The sequence below is a fragment of the Zalophus californianus genome, chromosome 4, assembly GCF_009762305.2.
Source record: "Zalophus californianus isolate mZalCal1 chromosome 4, mZalCal1.pri.v2, whole genome shotgun sequence".
NCBI lineage: Eukaryota > Metazoa > Chordata > Mammalia > Carnivora > Otariidae > Zalophus > Zalophus californianus.
The window spans coordinates 132,547,973-132,574,323 of NC_045598.1; the positions used below are offsets into that span (position 1 = coordinate 132,547,973).

At 35.5% G+C, this 26,351-nt stretch overlaps 1 protein-coding gene across 3 annotated transcripts in view; it reads right to left on the reverse strand.

Annotated features, from left to right (window-relative positions):
• The window catches only part of UBE2W (ubiquitin conjugating enzyme E2 W), an 81,588-nt gene that overhangs the window by 17,510 nt on the left and 37,727 nt on the right, over positions 1 to 26,351 (reverse strand). For 2 of the 3 annotated variants that reach the window (XR_004820016.1, XM_035727147.1), the window contains exons 2-5: positions 22,768 to 22,859; positions 16,509 to 16,611; positions 6,370 to 6,446; positions 2,660 to 2,735 (exon numbers count right to left, since the gene is read on the reverse strand). Coding sequence is in view for 2 of the 3 variants with exons in the window: in XM_035727147.1 (XP_035583040.1) it covers positions 2,660 to 2,735; positions 6,370 to 6,446; positions 16,509 to 16,611; positions 22,768 to 22,859 (348 nt within the window). In the remaining variant the exon portion in view is untranslated. Of the gene's footprint in view, positions 1 to 2,659; positions 2,736 to 6,369; positions 6,526 to 16,508; positions 16,612 to 22,767; positions 22,860 to 26,351 lie in introns of all 3 variants that reach the window. The other variant, XM_027608828.2, reaches the window with a different exon arrangement.

Consider the following 26,351-nt stretch of genomic DNA (forward strand, 5'->3'; position numbering starts at 1 on the left):
TAAGGCAGCATTAGAGGGCCTGAAAGATTGTAATCTTTCTGAAATGTCCCTACCAGGGAGGAAGGAAGGGGAAAAAACAGGAATATACTGTCTAACATTGGGGCAGGATAGAATGGTAAAGAAGGTCATACTTCCAAAATATATGTATTTTTAAAGTTCATTACTCTAAGACAATTTCTTCTTAAGTTTTATTAGAAAACTCAAGTGGTTTAAAAACACTATGGAAGAGACAATGGGGGATTTTTCTATTATTAGTGAAGTTGTGTCTGAAATAGAATGACTATACTGTCTTTAGAACTTTGACACTTTAAAAAACGTTTGATTTAGTTGTGTTTGTCAATATTCTTGATTGACTAATCTTAACTTTTTATGAATCTGGGAACTTTCTATGCTAAGACCAAAGGGTCTGTGACACTCAAGGTTCCCCCCGCCCCCCCCCCCCAAGAAGGACTCCTTGTAAAGGTACAGAGCAAAGAGGCAGTTTGGTTTTCGGTCCCAAAAGGCAAGAAGATGAAAAAGAATGAGAAGCCAGCAATGTAAATTGAAGTAAAGGGCCGTTTTCTTAAAGTAGAGTCTTGTTAAGTGTTTTAGTAGACCTTCAGTGCTCAGAAACAATTCCTTTAAGTCTGATTATTAATTCATTTTATATGGAAACTTGTCTTTTTATATCTCAGAATCCCTGAAACAGTAGTTCTCAAGTGACAAGCTCCATCAGAATTATCTGGGGACCTCTTAAAAACTAAACAAAACCAGCATTCTAGGCACAGTAATAAAGTTTATTAGATTCCTTAAAAGAGAAAGTAATCAGCAAGACTTTGGTGAAAGAGTTCCCAAGAGGGTGTGTTGTAGGGGAAGGATTCTTTGAGGCAGGGTGCTTTTGTGTGTGCCCGTGGAGGATTCATTCCAGGAAAATAGCACACGGGGGAGAAGAAACAGAGTATATTATAATGCTCCACTGAACATTCCATGTATAAAACATGTCTTGTTATAAAGATGATTTTCTTAGGATGGATTCTCAGAAGTTTGGTAACTAAGACAAAAGGCTTGATCTTAAATTTTAAGCTTGTTAAATATTGCTGCACTTGCTATAACATCAGCAAATATGAAAGTACTATTTTATTCTATCCTTTACTCTTTTCTAGCACTGCACTCATTTTACTCAACTCTGCCAATTCTGTAATAGTTTCAAAATACTAAATCTGTAATTACTGCAAACTTTTTGGCCTATACTTTTAATTAATTGTATTATGTTAAGCACTTTTCATAAATCGTCTTTATTTTTAATAAGCTATAATTGTTTTTCACATTTTTAAACCTTATGTTGACTGTGCTTTGAGGTTTTTCTAAAAGGTTTAAATTTTCATATAACTATTTAATTTCTTTGTGATTCCTTTTAACCTCAGAAATCCTTACTCTGAGTTGATACTCAGCTTAAAAAAAAAAAAATTTTTTTTCTCTAGTTGTCTTAAAAAAATACTTAACCCACAGGAAATAATTTACATATGAAGTAAAATGTAAATTTTTCTTTCTCAAAATGATTACCAACTTCCTAACAGGTAACAGAAAAATTAGTAAGTAATTTTTCTCCTCATTGGTTTTGTGACAATTTACTATATATTCAGATCTTATATATAAATCTATTTTTTCATAGCTATTACAAGTTTTGTCATTTTTTTCTTCTAGGTCATCTATAGTTGTCATTAACATTAGCTGGAATATTTATCTTTTCGTTGGCTCTCAAGAATGGCATTCTTTCACTGTGTTTTCTAACCTGTAACTGCTAGCATAGTGCTATTGTATTGATTCTAATCATCACTTATCAACACCTGACAGAACTCTTATAATTTAAAAAGTTTTTAAATGCCTCAAGTTAACTCAGTTAACAAGTTTCACAATGGATAGAAAGGTAAGGGGGAAAGGCCATATTAGGCTAACATTTAAAAAAAGAAAAATAAAGGAAATGCTTTTATGGATACAAAAAAATCACAGGGGGTGGCTTTGTTCACGTACTTCAAAAAGTACATTGAGGAATATAAAATTTTGTTTTGCATTTCAAATACACCTCTTTAGGGAAGCAGTGAGGTCAGTTTAGAAAAGATGCTTGCAGTTTTCAATTATAAAGCTATTAGCACTCTCCCAACAAAACCAATAAAACAAAATCAGTGAGAGTACTTGTATTCATATAGCTACAATCAGGAGAACCACAAATTTTTGAGGACTAACTATTAGAACAAGAAGAGCTTTCTTTATTTAAATGGGTCATCTCTCACAATGTGAACCCTCTCCTGCCACTAAGCACAATACCAGAACTAAGTAATTTCAAAAGACATCAAAACTTCTATTTTAAGTAATAGGTTTCCCAATAACTAATTCCAATTTCATCTGAAGATTATTAAGGACCCTGTTTTAGTAATAAAATGGTAGCGTTTCAGAATGTTAAAGCAATTTTAGATTTTACTTGTATGGTAGCTATGATTTTATGTGCCCCATTAAAAATCTAGTCCAATGTCTCCATTTAATGGCTTAATATTTTAAAGACTCTTCTCCATATTACAAAAATACATCAGTTATATATTCCCTTCTTTTCCCAAAGCAAACAGATATATAGTCCTTCAAACCAAAATGCTAAAAAGTATCATTCTAAAATAAAACTGCTTACCATGATACCACCATTTTGTTTTCTTTGGATTCTTGTTACATGTTCGAACATAAAAAGAATTATCTGGTGGTCGTCTCTGAAACCAAAAAGAGAGGTTGTAAAATGGAAGAAGATTTAAGAAGATAGTTTTAATAAAAGCTTTAGAAGAATTATTACAGAAAGTATAAAAACAATATAAATGCCAATGTGGCACAACTGAAATAATATATCGCAGGAAAAGTAGACCCTTGACACAGGAATTAAAAATAAATAAACAAACAAACAAACAAACTAGGGGTGTGCATGTGTGATTTGGATTAGGTTCCAGTGGGATTACTAGAGAATGACTATTAACCCAAAGTGGAAGCATTAGGTTTTAAGGAATTTTGGTTTCATTTATTTTATCTCCCAAGAAACAATTTGTAATTACTTTTGTGAACTAATTAAAAAACAGAAAAGTCTATCTAACTAGGTTTGTCTGAGAAACTAACAGCAACTTATAAACCTCCACAATTACTGTTTTCCTGTAAGGTAAGTATCACCTAAGACAGACCAAAGGATTCAGTTTCCAAACAATATGTAAGAGGAAAAAGGGGGAAAAGCTATATTGGCATTTCTACCATATATATGCCCAGACTAGCACAGTATTAGAAACATATGGCAGCGCTGCAAGGGAGCTTCAGCAGAAATAGTGATGCCAACAAAACTGAAGACAGATTTTGGAAGGCAATTTCCCTGAAAACTGTTGGATATTGATCAGACAAAATAAGTTTAAGTGACTCTCTACAAAAATCTGGAAACATGTCAAATTTGTATTAAAGCTACTGAGTGCAGGTTAGTAGCTAAGTTAGTAGATAGGTCCAACCAAAAACCAATGATAAGTAGGACTGCCTAGACAGCAGATAGGGAAACAGGCAGTCCACTTGGCACTTCCACAACTCATGTACATAACTCTGATCTTAGTTGAGCCTAATAATGCCCTTACAAGTTAATATTAATAGTAACTTAACAAAAGGGAAGAGTATAGCATAAGATGTTGAACAACTACCTCAAGATTACCCTGCTGATAGAGTTTGAGAAAATATATGAAAAATTAGCATCATGAAATTAGATAACTGACAACTTCAAAGAATAGATAATCTGTTGCTGTCTGTCCTGCAAAGTCATAATCTGTGTTCATGTGGAATAAATTGCTACCACTGCAACAAATAATTTCATAAATTCATTTTCTCTGTATATTGATTAGAATCCAATCTTAAAAAAAAAAAAAACACAACCCAACCAATCTTCAAAAAGAAAAACACACTCATTCTAAGAATATAACCAAACTGATTAAGTGATCATGCAGATTTGGTTCTTAGAAAATAAAGTAACTATACAAAAAGATGGATTACCAAAATTGTTTTAGGAATTGAATACAAGCTAGAAAGTTTGGAGTATCTATATTATAAGGGCACTAAGAATAAATGGTAGATTACTGAAAGACCTCTCAATATCAGAAATTATCTTTAATCTACTGAAATCTACTGACATGATGGATTTAAAGGCCTTCAATTAAGGGAACCATCCTTGACTATGAAAAAGAAAACTGGAATGAAAGAATTATGACTAAATCAAAGTTCCCAAATGCTTATAGTAAAAATTGTAATTTGTATTCAAGTCAAATATTAAAGTGAAACTCAGAGAACCACAATGACCAGAGAATAAAATTCACCTGTTTTAAAAGAAGAGTTTTTGGTGAGTAGTTAGAAGACTTTTAAAAGCTTATTTGGAGCTAGATCCCCTCAGTGCCAAAGCAAGTTTCCTCTTCATCTCTGTAACCTAGTACTTAGCACAGTAAAAACAGTATCTACTAGGTTCCTAATAAACTTTTACTGAATTTTTAACGCTGACACAGAACTAATGCTGCCAGATTTACTTCCAAATTATTATCTTGGTTAAATATAATTTAGTTCATATTATATAATATAGCTTACCAATAATTTAAATGGAATAATTAGGCGTATACTAACTATGAAGGAAAACTAGCAGTAGATAACTGAAATGTGAGGGGGATAGAGAGAATTAGAAAAGGGTAAAGGAGATGGTGAATATAATCATTTTCTAGTTTGTAATAGTAAATCATTACATTTATTTATTTATTGTAAATCATTACATTAAATGTAAACAAAGTGCTAATCATTACAAGGCACATGCAAGAGCTATGTGCACACATCACTGGTGTTTATCTCAACTTTTCTTATTAAAATCCTATACTTACTACTTCACCTTTCTAAAGACATTAAACATTAATGAGGGCACAGAAGTCCTTGTAACTGCAAACTGCTCTACTCTACACTTAAAAATTTTAAATTTATGTGTGTGCTGAGGGTGTAAGTGTGGGGGTAGAGAAAATATGGAAGCAATAAATGAGTAAGACTTGTTTCCAAAGCCCTTAGGGTTAACAAAAGCTCAAGTGTAGCCTTGAAATGCAACCTAGAAAAGCCTACAGGCAAAGAGGAAACTTAAAAAGTCATACTACAATTAGATTATGTGTACCCTATTTCATCTATTCAAAGATGTACGTTTTTTCTGCACATTTTAATATTCCTGAATGGGGATACATGCCTTTTAACTAATGGTGTCATCGTTTAACTGACAGAAGTTTTTTCTTTCTTATATGGTATATAAAATTGCATATTAATGCTCTTAATGCCACAATTTAAAAATACAATTTAAACAATTACTTCCCATGCTTCTTGTAACAAAAAAAACCTGTTTTTTTAAACCTAACACCAAGAAACCTCTTATGAACCTAACATTTCAAGAAACTCACTTTGCAAACAGTGGCTTAGAGTGTTTGAGTCTAGATAACCTATCATTTAAATATGAACTACTTAAAGTTCCCTAAATACTAATTTAAAGTCCTCTAAATACTAATTTAGTAAAAATGATAGTTCAATTTCGAGAAAACAAGGGGAAAAAACTGCTATAATAACCCACAGATCCCTAATCTGTAAGGTAACGTTGTTTCTCCGTTAGACCCAACACAAAAGGAAACCCTCATGAAGAAAAGAGGCTTTAAAATATAGAAATACATGAACACTGTGCTACACACTGCCCCTCAGGCAGAAATGACAAGAGGGCCAGAAATGCACACAGGATTTAGATACTTTAAAAGGGTATCCTAAATTTAAGTCATGTGGTTTTTCTTTCTGATATTTTCACCTTTCCATCAGACATAGAATCTGGGGATTAAAAAGGAGAATTAGTGTAAAAGTCCTGAAAATTCTCTTGGTAATCTAACCTTCCTCTTTCAACCTAATCATGATGATCAGTATGATAGGAAAGCTCTGGTTCCTGGGAAATTCCCTAAAAGAGGCTGATAGGGCGGGAGCCAGCAGAGGGGAGAAGGGAACTATGAAACTTGCTCTTGGGACTTTCCACTGTGAAATCTAGAAATGAGAATTTCTTATACACTTCTGCCTTGTGCATGCTTACAGAAATAAAATTCAGATTATTTAAGAACATCTGCAGAAATTTTCTGTTTAAGAAATTTAAAACAATGTCTGACTTCTATGTGGAATGAAAGATTATCAAAATAATTTTCTAATCTATTACTAAACATATTACCTATAATTTCTTAATAAAAAGCATTAAGTCTTTCCTTCACATAAATTATGTATTAAAATAGTTTCTCTACCTAAACTAAAAAAAGAGATATTACCTGGAATAATTCTGAGAAGTCCTACCTTTTCTTTGCAGCTGGAAAGCATGCTAATAATGCTAAGACAAACTGACTGGACTGAGAGCGCTGGGGACCAGTCTTCTGTTAGAATGGATAAACAGATATGACCATTGCTATAAACATGAGGATGAACGGGAATATTTTCACCAGTAAACATGACCTAAGAAAGAATAAAATTCCATTAACACTCAAATATTCTGTTTTACCAAGAAATAAAATATTCTCCACAGAACTTATTATTTTAAAAATGAATTAAAAACAAACAAAATAAGTGCCAGAAACAAGATAAACAACTGCTTGTTGTTTATTCTCATCAATCCACAAAGTACTAGTTTCACTGTGTGAATGAGCACGTAGGAAATGGAACATACAGGGAAAAAACCCAGGTCATCTGTTTTTTTATTTCAGCTATTTTTCACAAATTCCCTTTAAAAATTTATAAATTACTATGCATTTTTGGCCCAGTAAACTATATCAAGAATGCTTTTTCAAATTCTACTCATTACTCTCTGCATTACAAATACTAAAGTATTCAATTTTCAGACAACATGAATTACAGGCGACAGGAACATCCCCTTCCAACCTATAACAATGCTATCACCTAAGGTGCTATGTGCAAAAGGAAATAACTGTTATATATATATACCATCTCCTCTAAACTGGCTTGTCCATTATCATGGGTACAAATAACTACTTACTGATCAGCAAATAACTATGTGCTTATACACAAAAAAACAAAGGCTGAATGAGACAAGTTTTTCTCTGCCTTTTCTTCTACTCAATTCTTCTAAGTTTTTCCTTTCTCCACCTTGCCTCAGCACTGTTTTGAAAGATAATAAATCTATTATTCCTTCCTTTGCCCTAATAATTCATTAAGTATCCCAATAGTAATGTTTCTTAAACATATCTACCCTAAGCATCTGAACAGGCAGGAGAGTGAATTCATACATCCCAAAGAATCTGTAAGCACAGCCCAAAGTAGGGCAAAGGAAAAGACAGAGAAGTCTAATATTTAAGGATGTTTATATTTTACTTCATAAAAAATTACTTATTTTGATATAAAAATTAATCTACCAATCTTTATGTGAATTTTATACTGCGGTAAGATCTAACATTTTTACTCTGTTGTTTAGTAGTAATTACTAATTCCTGACCTTAAAAAAAAAATCACCTGAAGATCTGGCTAAAATATAAATGCAGGGGCGCCTGGGTGGCTCAGTTGTTAAGCGTCTGCCTTCAGCTTAGGTCATGATCCCAGGATCCTGGGGTGGAGCCCCACATCGGGCTCCCTGCTCACCGGGAAGCCTGCTTCTCCTCCCACTCCCCCTGCTTGGGTTCCTGCTCTCTCTGTCAAATAAAATCTTAAAAAAAAAAAAAAAAAAAAAAAAAATATATATATATATATATATATATATATATATATAAATGCAAGAGCTCCACTTTCATAGATACTGATTCAGTAGGTATGATGGGATTTTTATAAAGCTCGTCAAATATAAACCAGTAGTTCCCAAACGAGACTTGCAGTATTCTCTCTTAGCCCTAAAACTGCCTCACTTGAAGACAGCAAAATCTTACTAAGAAGAAACCCCACCTTCAGTTATGTCAAATTGATGATGTATTTATTGTTCTAGGCATAAGTATTTTCCCCTTTATATAAGAGCAAAAAAGAGAGCCAGTGAAATAAGTGTGGCTAGAGTAAGGTATGTCAGCATTTAAAATGGGGCACTTACGGAAAGGTACCATAAGCTGGGTTTTTGCTTTTATTTTCAAGTATCTAGCTACAAATCTTGACTTCACTACAATTTCACAAATATTTACATTTTAACAAAGCATTCTTTCATATAAGTAGGAGTCCTCTAGTATTTCAAGTATACTACTAACATATGGAAGTTGTTTCCTTGGCTGAAGCTAATACAAGAAAACAAAAGGAACTTTTTTCCTCAAAGGAATGACTTTACACACTTGCATATTTTTTGTTTCTTTAAATTTTAGCCATGCACCCTCCAGTCCCATTAGAAGGAGCTAAAATAAAGCTTAAAACTAAAATAAGTCTCAAAATAAGGGATATCATGTTATTTGCCCTGCCTGATTGCAGAACCCAATCTCCTACTTTAGCACAGCTGTATTTGAAGCCTATCATTTATCTCAATTTTATCTATCAGTGCTAGTATCCTTTTCATCACTTTTTTGCTAAAAAAGGGCTGCTCTGCAAAAGGAACGGACTGCTTAAATGGTCTCGCAGCTCTGTACTTTTGAGTTTATCCACAATTATTGTAAATTTTATTTTTTATAAACATGTAGTTTATTCTATACATTTGATATTCCCACAATGTGTTATAGATGTCTAGAGTGGGAGTTTACAAATCTCGCAGAACATGCATCTGCTTTGGGGTATTCACTCTGCCACAAAATCCCATTTGACCAGTAGGATATTTTCCTTAAGAATACAGACAATGCCCAAGACCTTATCCCCTGGCCACAAATACTTTTTAAAGGATATTTCTTTTCCAATAAGGTCTCCTTTTTAAAAAGTCACACAGAACAGTGCTCTGAAAGTGCCAAAAAAAGGAAGAACTGCCAAGTTACCTTTGGCAAAAATTAATCAATGCATCAGCAACCATCAAGGAAAATACACAGACAGCAAAATACAAAGGTTATCACAACATGCTCTGACTCGCCAATTCACAAAGCAGAAGGAAAGCAATAGTGCTCTGGGAGAGAACGGATTATAAACTAAATCACTTGGCCTGAGAGCCAAGAAGTTGCCACGAAGCAAAAGGAAACCAGGTGAGAGGAAAAGGGATGGAAAGCAGAAGAAGCCACCTCCAGCAGGAGCAGCAGACACTACTAAGCACCGAAGAGAGCGAGAAATTGAGACAGAAACAGCTTTGAAGGCTGAGGGGACTGAAATAAGAAATCAGATCTCTGTAAACCTTAAAGAAAGCAAAGCAAAGCAAAAAAAAAAGCTGGGGCTTTTTAACATGCTGCATGCAGGGCAAATACAGCCAGCCTGAAACTTTCAGCAACCAAACAGGGGGCTCAATTAGCTGCACATATTATAGGTAACCCCTAGGGCCTAACCTGCCAGATACAGAATTTTAGAAGTTTGTCTAAACATGGAAAGGCTGAGTTTACATGCCAGAGATGAATTCCTGAAATAAAAGAAAAAACTTTTTTCAACAATTTATTCATGTAAAAAGGCTGGTAAGCAGTTTCCACAGACAGTTTTGATGTAAACTCTGCAATTCTGGTTCTTTGCATGTGATGGGGAAAGTAACCAAGGCTGAACTTCTTCAAGATCATGCTCTTAACCATCCTCATTTATTTAACACATGGTACAATCCAAAGGAGGAAATGGACATTTCAGTTATTTTAATGCAGCCAAGCAGGGTCTGAAAGCTTAAGAGATGATTAGCTGTTTTCAGAATTAAAAAACTTTTTGGGGGGAATCCCAAGCAGCCGATAAAACTCAGATTTAACAAGACAACTGAATACGATGAATTTGAAACCAAAGGGAATAAATAAGAACTTTGCTAATTTATTTACTTTAAAAATTTTTTTAAATAATTTATTCAAATTCAAACTTAGTCATATAAACAGTTAACAACCAGAGAACTGCACATATTCATAAACCAAACAATAAAATGGAACTACAGATTTTAAAGAATAAGCTGTTTTACGAAAAAAAGCCACAATTTTAGAAAAGGATCTTAGATCTAATGCATGTGAATCACACCTGAAGTTCAGAGTCTGTATTAGAAGCAGTACTCAGATGAATCTAAATTTCCAAACACCTCCCTATCAGTATGGCATATTTTCAAGAGCAGGTGAGATCTAAGAAAACTAGGCTCAGTATCATAATTTTGGAGTTAAGCAAGCATATCCCACATCCAACCTGAAGTTTTAAGCAAGCCAACCTCTGGGTAACTTTTGGTACCAAATGTAGTGTCTCTCATAAAACTACTAATTTAAGAATGAAAGCCACCAATAATGACAAAATAGAGGATGGAGCTTAGGTAACTGTTTCTAATATCAAATTTATATTTATGAGTACATAAGGATTTCCAATCAAGCTCAATACTGAATGATCCCACAATACTGAGATCTGACCACAAGGAAAGCATGCTACTATGTTCAGACTAGTGTTCTGCAACTAATTAGAAAGTGAGACACCTAATATAGCATCAAACTAAGTCAAAACACATATTACAAGAATAAGCAGTACGAAACAAGCTATAAAATATAAAAGCTATAAAATATACAAAAAGGATACCAAGATTTCTTCAGGGACAACATAAGGGAATGCTTTCTCATTAAAATTGTAAGTAGATGACAATGCTTAATGGGCAATTACAGAAACTGTACAAGCAGAATTTGTTGCGATCAGATATCTAATTATTAATAATATATGACACAGACAATCTAGCATAAATGGTAAATATCTGACAAAAGTAACTGGCGACTGGAGTCTTAGCGTAGTTTTTAATTCAATGCTCCCCTTTTAGTCACTTAATATGTATTAGTAGCATCAATATTAATAGTTTTTCTGGTCTTCCAAAATTACCCTTACCATGCAATTGTACAAGTATTACAAAGTCAAAATTCCTGGATACAATGAAACTAAATTTGGGTTCCCCTGGATGGTAAACCATTCTCTCTCCTTTGTAAGCTGTGTTCTTCTAGCCCACCAGTCTTCTTTATCTTGCCCTCTGCTTTACCCCCAAGGCTTCAACGAACAGCGTTCACTGTTCCCTTTCTCCTCGTCAGGTGTCCTAGATGCTAGACAATTTAAGGCAATAAAAATGGTTATTTAAGACTTTGGAAAGCTTAAACACCATCACATGAAAGAGCAAGGAAAATGACACAACAAATAAAAGGATGAGAATGCTATGAAAATAGGTTCTGGATCTCTGCAATGAAGGAGTGCTGAGCAACAGAACCAAAGGGTCTCGGTTAAGGTGCCATGAATAGGAAGGGGAATAAGGATGAGGAGAAAGCGACTACTCTTTTGCCCCAGTGTTTCTAAAGCTTTATAATCAAGGTAAGTATATTTTCATCACCACTTTTAACATTGATATGGTTTCACGACTAAGTACAGTATCCTCTTTCCCCTAAAAAAATACTTCCCCACCTATTTCTAAAGCCTAAAATTTCTTCAACAAAAATTAGAGTTGAAAAGCTTAAAAACAAAGTATAACCAGGATATTTACAAGATAATGTGTCTCAATTTTACTGCATTCAAATGGGATGTTTTGACAGAGGAAGGGGTTAAGTTTAAGGTCAAAGATATCTGGAAGGGAAGAGCTGCTAATGTGAGGGCAGAAGGAGAAAGGAAAAGAAGCAAAAACAGTAAAGACACTAAACTTGAAGACTTCACAGTTTGGAAGGAGAGGTGACTATACCTTCCAATTCCTTTGAGATAAATCTCCAAATCCTTTATATTGCAAGGCTCTCTTGGATAAACCCCAAAACATCCTTCCTTTTTCACCTCCTGCTGTAACCCTCCATTTAATTGATACATAAAACTACATTTGCTCATAAATCTCAGAAGAAACCATGTCTTTTCATGATTTGCTCCACTTGTGACATAAACTCTTCTTCTGCTTTAAGTCCCAGTACAAACAGGTTTCTCTTTGCCCCCTCATTCTATTCTAAACCAGTCAATGCTTTCTCTTTTGCTCCCAAAGCATACAATTCATATTTCAACTTATGGTGCATCCAGTTGCACAGGCCAAAAGTTGTGGAGTCTTCCCTGACTCCTTTCTCTCGTTCATATTTCTTATCAATTTATTAGCAAATCCTGTTGGCTCAACTTTTAAAATAGGTCCAGGGGCACCTGGGTGGCTCAGCTGGTTAAGCGACCAACTCTTGCTTTTGACTCAAGTCATGATCTCAGGGTCCTGGGATCCCTGCTCAGTGGGGAGTCTGCTTGAGGACTCTCTCTGCCCCTTACACCCACTTGAGCTCTCTTTCTCTCTCAAATGAATATATCTTAAAAAAAATAATAAAATAAGTCCAAAATATGGCCATCTTCCACAACCTGCACTACTAGCTTTCTGGTGCAAGTCACCATCACTTCTCACTTGGATTACTACAGGAGTTGTCTGGTCTCCCTGTACCCTTGTACACCCAACAATGTGTCACACAAGAGCCAAATTTTTCCTTTTAATTTTAGGTAGGATTATGTCATTCCTTTGCTCAAAATATTCAAAGGTTTTTCATCTCATTCTGAGTAAAAACCAAAACTCTTACAATGGGCTATATAATCCATGACAGATCCTCCAGCCCAAATTACTTCTCAGACCTATGCCCTTGACTTCCCCTCGTTTGTATACCACTCCAGGGACCTGCCACATGTGCTCCAGGTTCACAGCCTTTGCATTTTTTCTTCACCCGCTCTTTCCATACTTCATATGACTTACTCACTCACCTCTTTCAGATATCTGCTCCAAGGTCACCTTCTCAGTGAAATCTTCCCTGATTGCTCTATCCAATGTTGCAACATTCTCAATCCCCCTTTCTACTTTTTCTACCATCTTCCATACTATATGTTTTTGTTTATTGTTTATTGTCTCTTTCTACAAGGATGCAAACTCCACCTAAGGAGGTTTTTTATTTGGTTTTCTTCACTATTATTGCCAACACCTAGTACAGGGTCTGTTCTATGACACGTACTAGATAAATACTTACAGAATGAATGCATCCACATCTGCCTATCCAAATACTAAAACAATTATTAAAGGCAGGCCCAACACCTTTTAATTTCTGTACTCTTTCATTTCTAAAGTACAGAGCACAATATTTGGCACATAATTTGGGTTTACTACACATTAAATCAGCCAATCGTTTACCTGTATCCTTGCACAGGAAAACAGAATACAGATATTTTATTTTCTGTATGGCTGATGGTAAGTGCACATTAGTAGAAAACAGTGATAGAAAAGTGCCTCATCTCTGCTCCCAATATTAAAAGGTTTTGCTGTCATTATTGTTTCTTTTAAAGCAAATGACTGGGCCAAACACCTTCTTTTGGATAGGCAGCTTTTTCACTGTAAAGTGAGATACATGAGAAATTAATTATAATTAGTAGGGAAAAGAAAACCCAGCAAACTATAAAGTTTATTATGGTCTTACAGATCTAACTTACTGATACAGAAGTAGTAGTAAGTTCACAATGAGACTAGTTTATTTTACGGTTATTTCCCCAAATTCTACTGTTGTAAGTAGTGATAAACTTAATACTGCTTATTGCATAGGGAAATCAAAGACTAATTTTCTAATAAGTGCCAATGCTGTTGGGTCTCATAAATAAAATCTTTGGTGAATGAGGAATTTTACTGCCCTTGAGTGGTTCTAATCACTTCCCCAGAGTAATGGACCTCTGGAAAGTTTGTTATTGGAAAAATCCAAAATCTGTATGCACATCAAGTAATTTATGTATGATTATAGATGCTGTGATTAATAAAAATTAAAATAATTAATAAAATAATTATAATATATATTATATATATAATATATAATTACAAAATAAAAATAATTAAAAAATAATTATAAAGTATTAGTAGACTTAGAGCAGCTCTGTTATTTTCTCAATCATTGATACTATAATATACAACTGTGACATGAGAATGATGTTAAAAAGTGATACAAAATCTCTTCCAAAAGATTGCCCCAGAGCTTTCAAAGTTATCATTCTTCGTATTATCTTTCACTTTTAGAGATAACAATACTGGCTGGATAAATAAGCATTTTCCCCATTCTGGTACTCACACCTAATTGACAGTATGGAAAGGTGTAACTTGGGTTTGAGTCTTGACTATCCTATTAGCTAGCTTTTAAACCACAAACAAGACACTTTACTTCTAAAGCTTCAATTTCTTCACTTATGAGGATGAATCCATCTTCCCTAACCACTTCATTAGAGCTGTTACAAGATAAAATCAGAATGGAAATTACATTAGAAAGTATGATACAAATATTACTGCACAGCAGAAGGCATGGATGTAATGTGTGGCTGAAATGGTTAAGTTTGGACTTACATGAGAAGCTAAAGTTTTCAGACTTGACTCTGCAGAAAATAAGGAAGCATTAAAGGTTTTGAGGAGGAGGTAGGGATAGTTGTGGTGGTGGTGGTGGTGGCACTGTGTATCTGTGCAAATCAATGAGGTAACTGCACCTTCAAAGAAATCTAACAGCACTGTGAATGGATGGCTAGGAGTGGAAAGAACTAGAGGCTATTATGTATTAGTCCACATGAGAGATAGAAACTTGTACTACAGCACTGACAGTAGGGTAAGAGTGAACTGACTTAAGCACTGCAAAAGGATGTGAAAAGCTGCATCTAACAGTGAAGGGAAGAATTTCAATGCAAGCAGATAGGTGGACAATAACCCAAGAAAAAAATTTTTTTTCCTTATTTTGTTACTGGAAAAGATGGAGTTTAGATGTGTTAAATTTGAGACATCTGGAGGTATTCAAGTAGCGATATCCAACAAGGGTGTGAAATTAAACCTCAGAAAGAAGAGGTTTTTTACGGAACTGTAGATCTGGGAGTTAGCTGCTTAAGATGATTGAAGATGTTAGAGAAAAGAGTGAGAATGAGGGGGTGCTGAATAAAGAACCCAGAGAACACCAAAATCAGAAGAATCAGAAGAGCGGGAAGAAGTCAAAACAGGGAAGGAGAAAAAAAGAATTTGAGATATGATAGAATCCATTACTAACACTCTAACTTACAGAAATATTCAAGATAAAATTCAAACGCTGCTTCAGAGTTTGATATTTGATTTAGATTTAAATACTAAGGAGAGAATTTAGAGGACACTTCTGACTTGGTTCATGTTTATAGAAATACTATTTTCCTCTGATGAAATATCTGTGGGCTCCCAGAGTAAGTCTTCTCCAATATTCCCCTAGTCAACAGTTTGGAGTTGGTGAGTGAGTCACATTCTTTCTTCATATACCTTCAACAAACTTAGCTGAAGTGAAGAACAGGTTGAAGGTGACAAGGAGATACCACTGCCTTCAAGGATTAACAATCTAAGATGATGCTGATAAGTCAAAAGGCTATAAAACGTGAAGATCATTTTCTAGAGAGAAGGAAGATGTTTGCTTTGGTTTATCATAGTCTACACATGCTTATAGAGGTCTAGAGGTCATGACAATACATAACCCTTAGCTTTATTTTTATGAAAATGATAAAAATGAGTTTCTTATTTTCTGCCCACATAAAAACTGCAGAACTCAAAGAGTCCATTTCCATTTAATTCTGTGCCTTTATTAAAACAAAGATTTCTTGTACTTACAGCACATTACAATAACTGACTTCCATCTATACTCCTACACTGTTTGGTATATTCTATTTAAAGTGGCAATGAAATATGATTTTCCTCAAAAATAACGTATTTCAGCACTTCACGAGTTTTAGCTATTTGAGATGCAGAACCTCATTATCTAGCATACTACACAGAGCTGGCATTAAGTCTCATCATTTTGCCACTAGTAACTCATTTACCCATCTCACCAAGTCAGAAATCTGGAAGTCATCCTAGAGTCTCCTTTTTTCTAACTTCCAAAAATTAATCATTCACCACAGTTAAACAGCTCTCAGTTAACAGCTCTCAAAAAAGTTCCTCTACCACCATTATCCCTTGTCTGAGTGTTAACCCATTAAATAAACTAACTGTGCCTCAAATTACACTGATAATCTCGTAATATATTCTACCTTCATAGTACTAAAAGACTGCAAGGATAGCATGTCAATGCAAAATCAAAGAAGTGTTCCTTTCAACAAAGCACTTGCCCCCTTACAATATCATTCTATCATCTTATCTAGGAATAAGTGCCTCTAGTTATTCCAAAATGCTAAGTTCTCCCACAACCCATGGGCCTGGGTTAGATATCCATCCCCTTTTCTGCTAACATCTATTTATAAAAAATATTAAGTTCTTGAAGTACAAAAGCAGCAAAGCTCTAATCTCAATAAACTTCATATCTTAATTACATCACAGATAAGATAAAGGAAATCTATTCAAATAATTACAATGGATTTCTTTATAAGTTTGTATTTAGTCAAAAGTCACAAATTTAGTATTTTGCTATAATCTAAAAATACAATAAAATCTTAAAAAACAAGGCAGTTACCTGAGGAGAGTCAAAAGGATATCGACTACTAAACTTAAATAGAAGTTGAAATTTTTCCCCTTCATATAAGGTACCTGGTGCACCTTCCATGTCTACAATCCACCTAGAATAGGAAAAAGAAAAAAAAATTTAAAAATTTCATATAAGAAAAATTGGGATGAGAAAGAAAAAGGAACACTGAAGACTTTCTGTATACCAGGCACTGGGATAAGAGTCATTCATGTGCAAGAGGATACTTCATCCTCCCAACAATTTTAAAAGAATAGGTGTATTAACACCCTTCTCATACTCAAAGGTTAAGTAACTAGATCAAAGTCAGACACATGGCAAAGGACAGAGCCAAATTTTAATCCAGGTCTGAAAACAAAATGAAAACCCAACTCAAGTGTGCTGACACCAAAGCCTGTACTCTCGCTACTCAATTTATGCTACCTTATTTTTCCAAAATACTATTTTTACAATGACTGACAAGATTTTATAGGTAACATTAAACTAATGAACTGCCTTTCTGATATCATTTTAGAAGCAATGGTCGAAGTACATATCAACAACAACTAGAGAATCGTGGCTGTTAGACCCATCTTCTCATCAGTATTCTAGAGACTAAACAGGAAAAAGAAGCTAAGCTAACATCAGTCCACTTACTCTGATGGCTATTCAAGGCTCTATACTGCCTTTCCTTTGTCTCTCACGTTTCAGTTGTTTAATAAAACTCAGAAGAGATTTCTATGGCCTCTTTATAAGCTTACTTGGTTTCCACATAAAATAATCATGACTATAAATCTATTTATAATCTGTACATTTATCTCTTGCTCACTTACTTATTAGTAAGCTCTACGCCCAACACAAGGCTTGAACTCACAATACTGAGATCAAGAGTCACATGCTCTACTGACTGAGCCAGCCAGGCACCCGTATCTCTTTCTCTTTTAAAAAAAAAAAGGGAGGGAGGAATATGTTTCTCCCTCTGCCCCTCCCCCTGCTCATGCTCTCTCAAATATTAAATAATCTTAAAAATAAATAATTAAATTAATAAATTAATTTTAAAAAGGGGAAACTGGGGCACCTGGGTGGCTGAGTTAAGCATCCAACTCTCTATTTCAGCTCAGGCCTGCATCTTAAGCCCCGCTTAAGATTCTCTCTCTGGGGATCCTGGGTGGCTCAGCTGGTAAGCAACTGCCTTCGGCTCAGGTCATGATCCCAGAGTCCTGGGATCAAGCCCCGCATAGGGCTCCCTGCTCGGCCAGAAGCCTGCTTCTCCCCCACCCACTCCCCCTGCTTGTGTTCCCTCTCACGCTCTCTCTGTCAATTAAATAAATAAATAAAATCTTTAAAAAAAAAAATTCTCTCTCCCTCTCCCCCTGCCACTCATGCACTCGTTCTCTCCCTTAAAAAATAAAATGAATTTAAAAAAATAAATAAAAATTTAAAAAGGGGAGGGATTATGGTGGCAAAAATGATGGGGCCACACTGAGAAGTAAAAGTGGACCAATCATAAGAATCCTAATTAAAGCGCTGGCCAATTCCTTTCATCTTAAACTTTTTAGGTATAAAAATTTATTACTTTAAGTACAGGAAAACAAAAGGAAATAATATTGAGAATACAGTGTTGAGGTTCTAGTCATCACCCCACATACTATGGACTTAGAGGAGTATATAAAATAATAAATGTGCCTACTCTCTGAAAGCAATCAGCTAACATATACAGGACTTTAAGAGCATAGCTATTCATTTTCAGAATGCATGTTGAATACCATACATGGTAATAAAAGACATGACCATAGAGCCAAGAGGCAGTATTTAAAAGGATTCTCATCTCAAAGTGTTGCAAAGGTAAATGGCATTACATATGCAAAACATGTAGTACTTTCCTGACACCAGCACCAGTACATAGTAAATTAAATATAGTGCATAAGCTGCATTAAAAGAAATAAAAACAAAAACCTATTCTCTTTACAAACTGGGTCCTTCCTAGCCATCAAAATCCCTTTTTATCCCTAACATCCACTATGCAAAATGATTATTCCAAGGAAAATCAGAGGACTTCCTGGCGCCCTTTAAGATTTGATTTGATTAACTGATTTGAGAGTACAAGAGCATGTGCTAGTGGGAGCAGGGGAAAGAACAGAGGGGAAGAGAGAGGGAGGGTCTCAAGCAGGTTCTGGGCTCAGCCCCAACTTGGGGCTCAATCTCAGGACCCTGAGATCATTACTTGAGCCAAAAACCAAGAGTCCAGTGTTTAACCAACTGAGCCACCCGGGCACCCCTCCTGGTGCCCTTTCATTCTCTTTATAAGGAAAATTTTAGGACAGGGATGCCTGGGTGGCTCAGTCGGTTAAGTGTCTGCCTTCAGCTCAGGTCATGATCTCAGGGTCCTAGGATCGAGCCCTGCATCGGGCTCCCTGCTCCTAGGGAAGCCTGCTTCTCCCTCTCCCACCCCCCCGCTTGTGTTCCCTCTCTCACTGTGTCTCTGTCAAATAAATAAATAAAATCTAAAAATAAATAAATAAATAAAATAAAAATTTTAGGACATAACGTACCATAAATTTACATGTCATCTATCCAAACACAGCTTTTAAATAATAGCTAAGCAAATATCTTAGTAATCCTTCCAATATCTGGATGAGATAGGTCAAAGGCAGCATAATTTTCAACACTGTGCAGGATAATTTTAAATAACTTTTTGCTAATTGAAAAAACAATATATGTTCACTATAGAAAATTTAGAACAGTAAAATAAACAAAACCACAGTATAGTCACTGTTGAAGTACTTTGGGTACATTTTATTCTAGTCATTTTGTAGTTTATCAATGGAACTGATGTCCAACAGTTAAATTATGTGTACACTTAAATTACAAAAATTCAAATTATCAGTGTTTATGGGACACCTGGGTGGCTCAGTTGGTTAAGGGTCCTACTCTTGATTTCGGCTCATGTCACAACCTCAGAGTCATGAGCTCAGGTCCCATGTCGGGCTCCGTGCTGGGCATGGAGTCTGCTTAAGACTCTCTCTCTCCCTCTGCCCACCCTCACCCCCCCAGCTCACTCTCTCTAAAATATAAATAAATAAAAATTTTGAAAATAACAAAACAAACAAAAAACAAATCCTCCGTGTTTATGAGTCCAATTAAGGGCACATGTCCCTGAGGATGAATGAGTTCTTAACTTCTAGTAAGTAGCTACTGTTCTAGGATTCTAATGTTTAAACAGTTATTTTTCATGCATTCATGGTTCCTAATCAAAGAAACAGCCAACTATTCCCCTCCAAAGGAAAAACTAGCTCTGTTGGATATATTATGATATATTATGACAGGATACACACCTTTTCAAAGGGATTATGTCTATACAAAATTTCTGCATTTCGTGCTGACTACAGGCTGTAACTCAGGGGATACCATTCCACGGTCTAACTTTGAGAAACCATTTCCCTGTTACTGGTATTTATTTATTTTTAAAGATTTTATTTATTTGACAGAGAGAGACACAGCAAGAGAGGAAACACAAGCAGGGGGAGTGGGAGAGGGAGAAGCAGGCTTCCCGTGGAGCAGGGAGCCTGATGCAGGGCTCAATCCCAGGACCCTGGAATCATGACCTGAACCGAAGGCAGATGCTTAACGACTGAGCCACCCAGGCACCCCTACTGATATTTAAATTGTTTCCAAATTGTCTCTAGAAATAGTACTGTTGAAACGAGTATAGTTAGTTCTAAGTTAATCTTTTTTTTTAAGGTAAACTCTATGTCCACCGACATGGGGCTTAAACTCACAACCCCAAGATCAAGAGTTGCATGTTCTACTGAATAAGCCAACCAGGCACCCTTGGGTTAATCTTTCTCTGTCTCTGTTCCCTCCTTAGGTCAGCACAGGAGTTTATTTATTAGTTCAAAGGATATGATACTCTTATTTTTAAAGGTCTTAATACATGCTACCAAACTGTCTTCCAGAAAGCTTAATGTGTTTTTTTTTTTATCAGCATTCTCATCCCACTTAAACATATCTTTTAAGATCTAATTTTTATAAAACTAGTTTTATATCCTGGAAGACAAAGATAATAAAACATTTGTGATACATTTACAATAAATTATTTTGAAAGAAAAACTGCCTGACATACATCTCTGAAAATGACAGGTTTATTCTGCAACAAAGATAATGCTGTTTTGGTAGTTAAACAATTTACGGTATAATTGCTTGAAAATCTATACAAATGTTTCCATCTGTACAAATGTAAAACATTCCTTTAACTTTTTATAAATCATTGTATTATATGGTTCCCCCACCACCAAAAAAAGGAAAGGTTGAAAGAGGAAGCACTTGATTATTACCAATGAAAATGGAATATAATCTGTTTAACTATACAGAACAAAAAAAACCTCATTTAATTATATAGAACAAATGTCATACACTCTAAATATGTGCTCCATTTTCACATTTTGTTTGATAGAAATGAAAAAATCAATCGAGAGTCACAAAAAGAAACAGAAGAACCTTAAATGCATATTACTAAGTAAAAGAGGCCAATCTGAAAGGCTACATACTGTATGATTCCAACTATATGATGGTCTGGGGAAGGGACAACCACAGGGACAGTAAAAAGATCAGTGGTTGGGGGGGTGATGAATAGCTGGAGCACAGGGGATTTTTAGGGCAGTGAAAATATTCTGTATGATACCATAATGATGATACATGTCAGTGAACATTTGCCCAAATCCTCAGAACATACAAGAATGAGTTATAAGGCAAACTACAGACTTCGGGGGATTATGATGTGTCAATCATACTTCATTAATTGTAACAAATGTCCCACTCTGGTGGGGGATGTTGATAATGGGGGAGGCTGTGCATGTGTGAGAGCAGAGGGTATGTGGGAAATTTCAATTTTGCAGGGAACCTAAAAATGCTCGAGAACCCAGCAATGTTTTAAAAAGACTGTTACAGAGCTAGAGATCTGAATCAATTTTCAAACAATATATCCATCCAAACATCAATAGATCCATTCTTCATATCCCCGTTTTTAAAAAAAGCTTGACTTCCGTTGTAAGTATGGACTCAAATCTCAAAGTCAAAGGTAACTAAAACTGTTTCTTCCAAAGGATAAATATGTGCATGAATTTTGGTCACTTTTGCTTTCTGGACCTAGAATACCACTTAGTATTTGAATTATCCTCTTTGTCCTACAGTTTGGTCTATAGTATACTTTTTACCTCGTTGCCTCCTATCCTATCCCTTTTATGTTTTTGAAGATTTTAAGGAGAGGTTCCATTATTTTAAATTCCTCCCCCCCGCCAATTTCAGAGCATTTACCCTTGTCTAACAAAACTATTAAGTTAAAGGAGTGATAAAAATAGCCTATACTGGGTTGTGAGATCTTAGGATGATACTCTAGAATAAACACTTCAAACTAATTCAAATGCTCATCTTTACAAGAGGACACATACATATCTCTCTACTCTTCTTGGGTTTGTATCTGGGAGAAGACTTCTTTGCACCCAAAGAAGGAGCGGAATTAGAATACTTCTGTGTCTTCCCTTCTATGCTTCACTTTTTTATCCTCATGAAGAAGTTTCTTACTATTAAAAGTGGTTGCTGAAGAGTCCGACATTCAGTTACCATTCTTTACAGGGCAATTAATGTGTTCAAGGATTGGAGACACCTCTTGACTACTACCCTCTTCAAACCTTTACATGTGGTTTTGAAAAATTTGATTAACAACCACATGCCAAACTGCTCTATTATGAAGATCATTTCATAAAAAAGTCAGACCAAAGTTTTTATATGCTGCCTCTTTGGCAGGAAACACTTTAAAACATTACTAATCAACATATGGTTTAAAAAAAAAAAAGGTTAACAAATCACACATTATATACAATGTGTATGATACTATTATGTAACACAAAATGGGGTATATAAATACATAGAATAAGATTTATTTACCTCTTGATGGAAGAGAGTGGGATGAAATATGAAAATTCCACATTTTATTTTATTTTTTTTTAAGATTTATTTATTTGAGAGACAGAGAGAGGAGAGGGGCAGAGGGGAGAGAGAGAGGGGAGAGAGAGAATCTCAAGTAGACTCCCCACTGAGCGCAGAGCCCAATTTGGGGCTTGATCTCACGACCCTTAACCGAAATCAAGAGTCGGATGTTTAATCAACTGAGCTACTCAGGCACCCCCAAATTCTCCATTTTTAAAAATAAGTATATATTCAGACTTTACACTAATAATAAAAGAAACAAGTACTTCAAAAATTAAATACTTACTGTGTAATTGAATTCTGAACACTCTTTTCATTTAAAGTCATTCCGGGAGGTGGGTCATTTTGCAAAGCCAACAGTTCTTTCTGCAGTCGTTTCTAGAAAAGAATATCAACAATAATTTGTACTTTGAAAAAAATGACAATATAAACATCCTCTAGCTTCACAGACTGAAATCCTTGAGTAAATTTCCTCCAAATGCTCACATCTTTTCCTTTGCAAGTCCTTTACATCTTATACATCTTATTATGCCTCTCTAATTTTTAATCGTTTGTCCTATAATTCACAATCAAAACACTTCTAAATATCCTGTTAACACTGATGCTGTAAAGTGGTTATGAAGAGCAGACAGCTACCTACAAAACTTCATTGTTACTCCACTGAGGTTATAAGATCTCAGCCTAGATTGTAACTGCTTAAAAGTTTTAGCAGTGTTTCCTTTACTACTTTCCAATTATAAAAACCATAGTTCTCCATCATCCTTAAAGAATGTGTCATTTCAGACATACAAGCTTTTCAAAAACACTATACAAGTAATCATACATGCAAAAAGCCTTTGGAAAATGTTCTGAATAACTTTAATTTACAATTTACAACCCATATTTGTTTTCATTTTTAAATAGGATACCTACACATAATTTAAACTTTCAATACTAGAGTATAATGTATCATGCATGGCCTGAGATATAGTTTTTTCTCTACATATTAGATGTCCCCAAATGGCTATATTTTACATTCTTGTTTATATAGTTTTTATTGCTCAACTCTTCCCATGTTATCACTAGTGGACATTCTTTTTCAGTATATAACAAAGCAAAACAAAAACCATAGAAGGCCATAGCTTATGGGTTTAAAACCAAATAACCAATGTTACTAGAATTGCATGTAACTGGGGCACCTGGGTGGATCAGTCAGTCATTAAGCGTCTGCCTTCGGCTCAGGTCATGATCCCAGGGTCCTGGGATCAAGCCCCACATCGGGCTCCCTGCTCAGTGGGAAGCCTGCTTCTCCCTCTCCCACCCCTCTGCTTGTGTCCCCTCTCTCGCTGTGTCTCTCTCTGTCAAAAAAAAAAAAAAATTGCATGTAACTATAAAGACTTTTTTTTAATTTTTTTTTTTAAGATTTTATTTATTTGAGAGAGAGAGAGAGAGAGAGATAGCAAGAGCAGGAACACATGCAGGGGGAGTGGGAGAGGGAGAAGCAGGCAGCCCAATGCGGGGCTCGATCCCAGGACCCTGGGATCATGACCCGAGCTGAAGGCAGACGCTTAACGACTGAGCCACCCAGGCGCCCCCTATAAAGACTCTTAATGAGCATCTTTTCCAAGCCTGGATATCTGTTCAGAACTCAACAATTCTCTGCTTAAAAGCTAGCTTGTGCTTTTTCTGGACAATGAAATATTACTAACAATATAGCAAATGTTTCTAGATCTTTTCAGTGTATGATACCTTCAAATAAGCTTAACATCACCCAACACCATTACAGATTAGAAAACTCCTCCCTTCTCCATTGAGAATCACTGAATAAGAACTTATTAATAGGCATACACTCGGCTCACAAGCAGCTATCTGTGGACCATCACACCTTTGCTTTGGTCTCTGTGGTCCTTCTGCAGTTACCTCCTACATTTGTCTGGCTGTCACCTCACAAGGAGGACAGACTATGCTGTTGATCACAGCAAACCCAGGGCCTAAGATATGCTAAAAACATTTGCTAATAAATCAGTAAAAGTGGAAAAAAAAATCTCCTAAATGGCTCTTTAAGTGGCCAGGAATGAAACCTTTCCTCAGATCTTGCAATATCACAATCGCTACTGACAGTGAAATAAAGTATCAGCTACTTACAATTTCTGACCTCAGCTGTCTTCCAAAATGTAAAATAATTACAAATTGAAAAGTACTTAAGAAAAACTTTAATTATCTAAAATACAGAAATAAAGCTGCCTGAATAACTTGTTTTGAATAAAGGAATATATTTGTGATAAATTTTTGTTACATTAATCTATTCCACTTATAACAAATGTGGGTTATATGATCAAGTAAATGTTTTTATTAAGTTTATTTTAATTCCAGTATAGTTAACATACAGTGTCATATTAGTTTCAGATATACAATATAGTGATTCAATGATCAAGTAAATTTTTAAAAACACTGGGAACAAAAAGGAGAAACTGATTTCCTCAAAGGATTTCTTAGAGACTTCTGATACACTAACTTGCACAAATGATTCTCCAAGGGGAAGAAGGTAACACAGAGGTTTCCAAAGTAATGGAACCTCCTTAGTGTAAAGCATCTTGGAAAAGTCTTGTTTCAATAACCACATTTTGGGTAACACTGCTGTACAAATTCTCCAGATCTTGAGAATGTCACTAAAACAGGGAAAGCAAGCCCTTACTATCAAATCAAGGATGTACAGGAAAGTCAATGTGCATAGCTACTAATTGAAACATAAGGATAGAAAGGTAAGCTAAGAAGAATTTTATTGGTATGATTAGCCCTAGGTCTCCTGAACATAATGATAAAGGGTACTATGAAAAAAGAAATGTTTTCCACATCCTGATGCTACTTACATAATCACAAAGAAAGAGACCTGTGATGACCAAATTCCAAGAGAATCTCCAATTAACTCTGCTTCCTTATATCCACATTTTTCCGTAGTTCCTTCCCACCCTGTACCAAAACTGGTCAGTGTGACCAACAGAATATAGCAGAAATGATTTGTTATTCCCACAATTAGGCTCTAAAAGACTATGGCTTACATTTTGGTTACTCTCTGTAGAATCACTTGCCATGCTGTGAACAGCCCAATTCAGAAGCTCACATGCTAAGATTACTGGCCTCCGGCTAATAACCACATGATTTGGAAGCATATTATCCAACCCTAACCAATCTTTCAGATGACTGTAGCCCAGGCCAATATCTTGCCTACAAACTAAAAAGAGACTCCAAGTCAGAACCATCCAGCTAAGCCTCTGATTCCAGACCCTTTGGACAGCAAGGGATTATAAATGTTTATTCTTGCAAATTACTGAATTTGGGGGAATTTGTTATATAGCAATAGATGATGCAGGACCTCTGCTCCAAACTTCCCTCATGAGAAAGGGCTATCATCTACTTTTCATTTCAATATCACAGGTCAGAATCCAAAACATTCACAGGACCACATTTTTTTTACTGAGGGGGTGGAGTCCCTACATTAAAAAGACAATTCATGGGGCACCTGGGTGGCTCAGTTGTTTAAGCCTCTGTCTTTGGCTCAGGTCATGATCCCAGGGGCCTGGGATCAAGCCCTGCATCAGGCTTCCTGCTCAGGGGGAGTCTGCCTCTTCCTATTCATCTGCCTCTCTCCCAGCTCATGTTCTCTCTTGTGCTAAGAAATAAATAAAAGCTTAAAAAAAAAAAAAAAAGAATTCATGCCAGTTGCTTATTGTCTTATAGCTAGTAGGCAGTCACGTCCTCTCCAATAAAGAGATAAAGCAGGGCCAAAAGTTTGGGAGCTAATGAGTATTTACTAAGCTCAATAACAAAAGCAGCACTTAAAATCACAACTTAAAAAAAGACACAAAGAATGGAAGGTCAAGTGGTGTGTCT